This window comes from Panthera uncia, chromosome D4, assembly GCF_023721935.1.
Source record: "Panthera uncia isolate 11264 chromosome D4, Puncia_PCG_1.0, whole genome shotgun sequence".
Taxonomy (NCBI): Eukaryota; Metazoa; Chordata; class Mammalia; order Carnivora; family Felidae; genus Panthera; species Panthera uncia.
In genome coordinates, this window is record NC_064807.1 from 53,927,663 (window position 1) to 53,936,980 (window position 9,318).

At 38.8% G+C, this 9,318-nt stretch overlaps 1 protein-coding gene across 2 annotated transcripts in view; it reads left to right on the forward strand.

The window, feature by feature from the left end:
* DNAJA1 (DnaJ heat shock protein family (Hsp40) member A1) overlaps positions 1-9,318 on the forward strand; it is a 10,641-nt gene continuing 1,323 nt past the window's right edge. Inside the window, exons 1-7 of one of the 2 annotated variants that reach the window (XM_049624877.1) lie at positions 1-89; positions 996-1,490; positions 3,265-3,369; positions 4,474-4,701; positions 6,465-6,579; positions 8,010-8,125; positions 8,416-8,516. In XM_049624877.1, coding sequence (XP_049480834.1) covers positions 1,433-1,490; positions 3,265-3,369; positions 4,474-4,701; positions 6,465-6,579; positions 8,010-8,125; positions 8,416-8,516 — 723 coding nt within the window. In that variant the 5' untranslated portion in view covers positions 1-89; positions 996-1,432. Of the gene's footprint in view, positions 90-995; positions 1,491-3,264; positions 3,370-4,473; positions 4,702-6,464; positions 6,580-8,009; positions 8,126-8,415; positions 8,517-9,318 lie in introns of those variants that run through there. The other variant, XM_049624887.1, reaches the window with a different exon arrangement.

Here is a 9,318-nt window from a genome sequence, read left to right on the forward strand (position 1 = left end):
CCGCGTGGGCGGGAGGGTTGTCGGTTCCTGTATTCACGATTTTCTTTTTGGGAGGGCTGGTGTGTTGCCGCAGCAGTCCTCCGCACGCGGTGAGTGGGCTCGAGATGTTTCCTGAAGCATTTTCCACTCTATTTAGCCCGAGGTCCCCAAGGACTTGGAGCCCTCAGCTTTCCAATCGACCCCCCTTCCGTGCGCGCCCCCGCGTCCCCTCTGCTCCGGCTTGCTAGGGGTGGGCGACCATTCGCGCACGCGCGGAAGGAGCCAGGGGGCGAGGGGCTGCGGAGGGAGCGGGGCGGAGGCTGCGGTGGCTTCTCCGAGCTTCTCTTTGTTGAGGGCTGGCTGGGGTTCTCCCACCCCTTCGGTCCCAGGTGGGAGGAAGAAAACCGTAACGGTCTGCACCTAACGTAGGGGGCAACCTAACGCCATGGAAACTACGCTGACTCGTGGGGGCGAGAGGTGTTCGGTAGTGAAAGTAGAGATGCTATAAGTTCTTTGATTGAGAAACACCCTTAAGGTTGCCGGGGGGAGAGCTTGCTTTGTGGTGGCTTAAAATCAGTTTCATAAACCACTCCTTTCCCTCCTCCCCCGTGTCCAAATGTTTTTTTATCTAGGGAGTGTAGGGCTTATCCGATTTACCGGAAGATAAGGATAACGTAAGAACTGAGCCTATTGGTGCTCTTTTTGATTACTGCTGTCATACTGGGAAAGAGAAACAGGAAGAATCCGGATAATAGTGGCGTTAAGTATGGAGCTTTCCTGTGGGAGAGTGGGGACCAGCTGCTACAGAGAAAGGCCTGTGAATTATTCCCCGATAATTACTAGCCGACATTTAGTAAGAATTTATCGCTGAATTACCAAAGGATTTGTTACCTTCTCTGAAGTTTAGGGAAGGCAGTGTTCTATCAGATTTGGGAAAGGGAAGATTTCTCTGCCTTAATTCTGACTTTTCCTAATTAAAATTAATAGTTGAAAGTTAAAATCGCATTTTATTTCAGGCTGTAGAAAATGGTGAAAGAAACTACTTACTATGATGTTTTGGGGGTCAAACCCAATGCCACCCAGGAAGAATTGAAAAAGGCTTACAGGAAATTGGCTTTGAAGTACCACCCTGACAAGAATCCAAATGAAGGAGAGAAGGCAAGTGATGTACTCCTACTTTTTTTTTTTCTTACGTGTTCAGTCTTAAATGTAGCTGTGTAATTCTTTGCCAGGTATATACTATTTCCATTGCAGTCTGACAATGAGTATGTGTAATACAGTGATTGTTTTTGCAACACTTTTTTTCTGAAGGGAAATTTTCTTTCTCAAACAGTTTAAACAGATTTCTCAAGCTTATGAAGTGCTCTCTGATGCGAAGAAAAGGGAATTATATGACAAAGGAGGAGAACAGGCAATTAAAGAAGGTGGAGCAGGTGGTGGTTTTGGCTCCCCCATGGACATCTTTGATATGTTTTTTGGAGGAGGAGGAAGGATGCAGAGAGAGAGGAGAGGTAAGAATAACCTAGTCCACATGCAGCAAATTAAAGTAGCCCTTTGTGAAAGTAAATTGTTGAGAAATCACCTGTTTGAAATGCTTGTTTACATGTTGGTATAAAGTTGCAAACTGACAAAGTGCCACTTTGATGTAATTTTTTAAAGTGAGATGTAACCAAAAACAGCTAAGTCAATCAAGTTCTAACAAGTGCTTGTAAAGTTCTCCAATATGTATGACATTTGGAAGGTTAGCAACCCTTAGGTAAAGGAATAGAGTATAGGAACATAGTATTCAAAACCCTTTTTAGAGATATTTGACCCCTCCCCCACCCTCCAGCCCAGTTGGAGGTGGTGGCCTTGTTCAAAGTGAGTTAAAATTCAGAAATTTAAAATTTCCTCGGGGTCATATGTAGCAAGGCATCAGAGTCAGGATTAGCTTTTATTATCTCCCAGTAGCTTACAGTCTGTTTAATCTCGCTTCAATTTAAAATATTTTAAAATATGTACCCCTAACATTTAACAAAAATGTAGTTAAGGAACTTAAAACAATTTGTAATCAAAGTTAATTACTTAGGATGATTTGTCCCACAGAAAAACAGCTGGGTTTTTTTTGTTTTGTTTTGATTTTTTAATTTTTTTAACGAATGGACTAGCAAAGTCTGACTCCCATTAAAAGGTTTTTTGGTCATGAAACTGGAGGATAAGTCACACTTCAGGAATTGTTTGCTCTCCCTTCTCTGTAGTCTCAAATCTATAAAGGTAAAGAAGGGCAGTTTTTAGCATGCCAGAATCAACTACATGGACCTGTATTTGATACAGAACCAAAGGTGGAGCTAGGAGTTAAAGGATGCAGTTAATGGTGCTTCATTGGAAACTAATAATACTCTTTAGGCATGCTCTGCAGATAAGAGTGAGGGAGGTTTTTCACTGAGGCTTAAGGCAGTACTCATTCCTGGTGGATAAAAGTCATTGTGGAAGAATCATTAGCTAGGAACTTATTAACTATTGGCAAGTGACTTCTTTGTAGCCTTTGTATCCTTATGCAATCTCTATTTTCCGTTTCACATTTTGAGGTGAGATATGGCACTGCTTTATAGCCACTGGCCACATTTAAATAAATTTCTGTATAGTAGCCATTCTTAGGTGCTAAATAGCTACATGTGATTAGTGGCTACTGTATTAGATATCATGGATATAAAACGTTTCTATTGTTGTAGGTGTATTGAATAGGACTGTATGAGAAATACAGTCTTTACTGTTGCCCCAAAAGTAAATATGCCACGCTTCAGAAAGAAGTGGAAATTAATAGCCTTCTGTAGAGACTGAATAAATATGTCTGCTTTCCTTGCGAATTTTGTTTAGTTGGAACTCTGCTGAAGGATTTTTGGATGAAGAAATGGTTGGCCATGTTCAATATAATACTAAGTGAAAGGTTTAGAGTATATTAGGACAGAAATGCAGTTTGGATTAATTTATTGTGAAACCTATTTAAATAACATCGATTTCCCAAGTGATTTTGCAGTTGAGGTTTTTGATTAGCATGGTTTATAAGATGGCCACATATATGTCCTCGGGCAGATTATTCAATGTCACCCAGTTTTCCTCAACTGAAATTACATCATAGTTCGTGGATCACGTGTGATAATGTGGCCAACTTCTATGTATGTGATAGGTGCTCAACAGATGTGTCCTGTGAGACTAGTCTTTCATTATTCTTTACTATTTTTAAAGTGCAATGAACACAAACATAAGAAATGTCTTCGATTTTTAACGAGCTGTCATTCATTCTAGGTAAAAATGTTGTGCATCAGCTCTCTGTAACCTTAGAAGATTTATATAATGGTGCAACAAGAAAACTAGCTCTGCAAAAGAATGTGATTTGCGACAAATGTGAAGGTATGGTCTTTTCACACCTTTACTATAAGTGAAAATGAGACCAAAGCTCTTCTAGATAAATAAAACTGACAGTACTCTACCTAAATCTTGGAGAGTACGAGTATGAAGAAAACCTCCTGAATCTACCACCTTTTTCCACGTGTGTGTTTTATTCCATTTTTTTTTTTTTTTAACGTTTGTTTATTATGGATGGGAGGGGTGCAAGGAGAAAGGGAGACAGGATCCGAAGCAGGCTCTGCTGTGACAGCACAGAGCCTGATGTGGGGCTTGAACTCATGAAACATGAGATCATGACCTGAGCTGAAGTTGGACCTTAACCAACTAAGCCACTCAGGGGCCCCTTGTATGTTTTAAATACAGTTGGGATCAATCTAATTTGTGGTGTCTTTTTTTTCCTCAACATTATTCAGAGTTGAACACTTCTGTTCTCTTTAAAACTCTTATGTCATTCTAATGGCTTCCCTGATTTGTAATAATGGTTTAAACAGTGTCTTCTTTTTTGGACACTTAACTGTTTAGACCAGTTTCTGGGTGAGAACATGTAATCTTAAGTTACTTGTTTGAAATAAAGGTATTTTCTAAAGAGAATACATGCTTTAAAATGTTCTCATCTCACAGATAAAGTATTCCTAAAAATTGTGCTTTGGGAGCACATGTTTAAAACAAAAATCTGGGGGCGCCTGGGTGGCTCAGTGGGTTAAGCGTCCGACCTCGGCTCAGGTCATGATCTCACGGTCTGTGAGTTCGAGCCCCACATTGGACTCTGTGCTGACAGCTCAGAGCCTGGAGCCTGCTTCAGATTCTGTGTCTCCCTCTCTCTCTGACCCTCCCCCATTCATGTTCTGTCTCTATCTCAAAAATAAATAAACATTAAAAAAAATTTAAAAATCTGAAATGGTTCTTTGGAAAGACAATAAAAATGTTATCTATTAACTGAAGCTGGTGGTGGCTATATTTTGTGAAATATAAAAAGGCTGAATCGTAGATTTTTAGGACAGCATTCCATCAAACCTTGGAAACTGTAGTGTTTAAGAACTTTGATTAATATTAAAACATTCATCATATCCAATACTAAATTCCAACATTTCTTTTTAAACCGTTTAGGCCGAGGTGGTAAGAAAGGAGCGGTAGAATGTTGTCCCAATTGCCGAGGTACTGGAATGCAAATAAGAATTCATCAGATAGGACCTGGAATGGTTCAGCAAATTCAATCTGTGTGCATGGAGTGCCAGGGCCATGGGGAACGGATCAGTCCTAAAGATAGATGTAAAAGCTGCAATGGAAGGAAGATAGTTCGAGAAAAGAAGATTCTAGAAGTTCATATTGACAAAGGTGAGTTCTGAGTCACTTCCTTATTTTGATAGAACACTGATATCAGCAAATGATTGAATAATGTTCTAAACTTAATTTTCTTCTATTAAATCATTAGATCTTCCACTTGTAACTGAAATAACTATTTCTTTGGGAACTGCTAGATTAAAGGATATGCCTTTTTTTTTTTTCTTTTTTTGTAAAGATTTTAAGTATTCTCTACACTTACCAGTGGGGCTCAAACTTGACAACCCTAAGATTGAGTCATGGGTTCCACTGACTGAACCAGCCAGGCACTCCAGGATGTGCCTTCTTTTAAGGATAGGGGGGTTTAGGTGAAGAATTCAGGGGGTCTCCTATTTTCTTGAAATTGTTCTAAACTAATGAACATGTTTTAACTGGTAAACAAGAACTTATGAACATGTAGCAATGTCTTTCAGACATGGCTAATTTAAAATGAAACTATTACATAATGTGCATACTAATACGGAATTGTCGATATGAACCTCATTGCATATTACTACGTAAATCTGCATTAACTTAAGCCTCTGTAATGTTCTTTTGTGTGATTTATGGTACTGCCCTCCTTTCACTTTTTTTCCCCTCTCTCAGTTGGTCCATGTGTAGTCAGGTTTGGATTTTTTTGCTTTGATAGAACATCCCTTTTGCTACCAACAGTGTTTTTAGGAGAGCATTAGTTGTAAGTGAAGCCATATTTGCTGCTTTTATCCATGCTTTTTACAGTAGTGGAACATCGAGCAAAACCAAGTACAGTTGAATTGCTTCACTGCTGTAACAAGACAGCAACTTGGCCTCAAGAATAAAGACAAACTGTTCGTTTTCTCCTATGTAATACTGGTATTGTGGTTTAAGTTCTTAGTTTTTTAGAGATACATCCTCACGCATTTAGATTTTGCTTCAAAAAGGGATTGGGGGAAGGGTGTCTGAGTGGCTCAGTCAGTTAAGCATCCATTTTCCTTCAGGTCATGATCTCTTACGGTTCGAGTCGTGAGTTCAAGCCCCATTTCCCCGCATCTGGCTCTGCTGACAGCTCAGAGCCAGGAGCCTGCTTCAGATTCTGTGTCTCCCTCTCTCTCTGCCCCCTCCCCTGCTCATGTTCTGTCTCAAAAATAAGCACTGAAAAGAATTTTTTTTAAATGGAGGGGGGAACATGGGTGAAGGTACTATAATACATGAAGGATTAGTCATGAAATGATCTGCTGGATCTAGTTTGATGGATCTTCATTAGAGTTTTGGCTACATAATAGAGGTTTCATATCTTTCATAATATGTAAAACAGTGGCTCTTGTTTGGGTTCCCTCAGTGATTGGTTCAGGAGACAAGCTGGATATAAGTAATGTTTATTGTTAATTATTATGGTTATGTTTGCCAGTTAACTGATTTGGTGGCAGCATGGGCTTTTTTATTTAATCCTCGAAACAGTCCTGATGAGGTAGGTGTCTGGGAAAGTTGGTATTTTGGAATGTTATGCAACTTGATTCCCCAGGGTAATCCAGCTAGCAGTAAATAGCAGCTCTGAGATTTGGAGCCTCACGTGGGTTTGCGTCTATGGTTTGTGTTCTCCCCTATGATCACTTTCTTCAGTAAGAAATTGGCCTGATTGAATCATGTGGGCATTCTTAGTCATTTCGGTAAATTTAGAATCCACAAAGACTTTGAGCATTTTTTTCCAGGCATACACAAACATGCACCGATTTCTTAATAAAGATTCTGACATTGGTTGGATGTTAAATAAGAGTGTAAAACTAATCTTTTGTTTTTAGGCATGAAAGATGGCCAGAAGATAACATTCCATGGTGAAGGAGACCAAGAACCTGGACTGGAACCAGGAGATATTATCATTGTTTTAGATCAGAAGGACCATGCTGTTTTTACTAGGTAAAAACTTACCAATTACTCAAACTGACAAATTGCATTTTTTTTAAATGTGCTTTTCATTACTCTAAAAACTTACTGGAAATACTGTAGAAAAGTGTAGTAGAGTTAGGTTATATGTGATACCTTTTCTAAAAGGCTGTTAGCCATTGTTTCAGTAGGCTACAAACAAAAAAAGATCAGATTTTGGTTTTTGGGTAAATTTAGGTAAATCGTTACCTAAAGGATATGCTTTTTTTTAAGAAGTGTTTTGTATGAATATAAATAGTCTTTGTGTAAGCAGTTAATTTGAAATGACCTAAACCTTTTGCCCCTTTTAGTCCAGAGTTTGTGATAAGTTGAGTTGCTTTTAATTGTAAATAAATGTATAGAAACTTCTCTGTAGAAAACTAAATTAGTATATAAATTGAGGTCTGTTGCTGTGAAATGATACTGTTTATGATCTTACAGTTAAGAACAAGGATTTGTTAACCCATGTGTTAAATATATAGCTATTGCTAATTTAAAGCTTTGGACGAGAGTAGGGATCCTGTAAATCTGTTGGGAATGACATCTGAAGGAACTGGTTTTGAGTTAGTGAAAAAGAACATTCCTATAAGTGTCTTAAATAATGGGAAATGCTATCAAAGTCAGGATTTTGATAGGGTCATTTGAGGTGAATCTACTAGTTTTGTTTTTGTTTGTTTAATGCTTGCTTTTGAGAGAGAGGGGGAAACAATCCTAAGCAGGGTCTGTGCTGTCCCCACAGAGCCCGATGTGGGGCTCGAACTCAGGAACTGTTGACCTGAGCTGAAATCAAGAGTCAGATGCTTAACCAACGGAGCCACCCAGGCACCCCTGAATCTACAAGTTTTATTTGGAGAGTACTCTGTGGATAAGTTATTTTACTAATATGAACTGGAAAAGAAAGTCTAAGCCCAAGGAGGAAGTGGGCTATACAAAATACAAAAGGTATTTCATAATATGCAAAGCACTATATTAGTAATTCATGTAGGTCAGTAAAAAATTCTTTTATCATTTGGAATTGGTCATCCCCATTATTTAATTTCACAGAACCTAAATCCAGGACCCAGTTGGGAGTCTGTTCTGCCTCACACTATGTCCTTTCCTTCTTAATATCAGCACTTTTTTTTTTTTTTAGCTGCAGTTGTGGGAAAATTTTTTCCCCCTTGTTAAGAAACCAGATTTAAAATTAGGTAATGGGGATGGTAAGTAGTAGAGGCTACCTAGAATGAGTGGAAAGATTCTAAAGTCTTATCCAGGAAATGGTTGGCAGGGTTCATATATTTGCTGTTTTGAGAATTGGGAGAGAGGACTTTTTTGTGAAAGATACCCTTGCTTGCTGTTAAGAAAACGGATTTGCCTGTTGTGGTACTTCTAATCACTGGTGATTTGAGAGAATTGAGTGTATGTCATATTTATGTTGATAACAGGCGAGGAGAGGATCTTTTCATGTGTATGGACATACAGCTGGTTGAAGCACTGTGCGGCTTTCAAAAGCCAATATCTACTCTAGACAACAGAACCATTGTCATTACCTCTCATCCAGGTATGATAACTTAGATGAGCTTGTCTGTTACAGTATTTTCGCGGTCTGCTGCTAGCTAGTATATAGGCACTGAGAAAACTAGTATAATTACTTGTTCAATTAAGTCTCTCCCGTGAGCTGAGCTGAAATTGTATGGTAATTGGGTTTCTTAAGGAAGCCCCTAAAAACTGAAAGGTAATTGGATTGCTTCACATATATTTATTCCTGTCAATGAGCTAGATTCCTCTTTATTTTCCCCACCTCATAAAAATGTGACTGTATTTAATAAAACTTGGCTTCTATGTTTTTAGGTCAGATTGTCAAGCATGGAGATATCAAGTGTGTGCTGAATGAAGGCATGCCAATTTATCGTAGACCATACGAAAAGGGTCGCCTAATCATCGAATTTAAGGTAAGCTATAAAGTAGCCTGGGAATACTTGACAATGATTAGCTTATTAAAATATAACAATTACATTTCTGGATGGTAAAGCACATTATAGTCTCTTGTTCAGGAAGAAATGAGCTAACACAAGGCTATAATTAGGATCTTATATTTAGTTCGGCAGAAGCACTTAGCTATTGTGAGTTTTTGGCAAAATACTACAGTACTTGGTTAATAGGATGGTTCATAAAGCAACCCCCAACCATTTTTTTTCAATCTTAAATTGGCCCTTGACCAACAAATACAGCTTTTATTAAAAACATTTTTGGGGTTGCCTGGGTGGCTTGGTCGGTTAAGTGTCCGACTTCAGCTCAGGTCATGATGTCACGGTTCATTGGTCGAGCCCCATATTGGGCTCTGCTGACAGCTCAGCCTGAAGCCTGCTTCGGATTCTGTCTCCCTGTCTCTCTGCCCCTCCCCTACTCATGCTCTGTCTCGAAAGTATACTTTTTAAGAAATTTAAAAAACATTTTTGGGAAAAGAAGGACTGCTTTTGTGAAGATGAATAGCTTTGTTTAAATCCTGTTACAAGGAATTAGTATGTTTTAGTGTGGGTTCTTACATTGGCTGAATAGAACCATAATCATCACAGTGCAGTTTTACTCCGATGAGGGTTTTTTTTTTTTTTTTTTTTAATGCCTTAAATTCTAGTTAAGGCTATACTAGCTAGATGTTTTTGTGCCTTTTAGAACATGTGTTCTAACTTGGGATTGGCAGATTCACCAAAAGATAATGTTCTCAAGTGTTTTTCTGGGGAAAATGGGTCAATG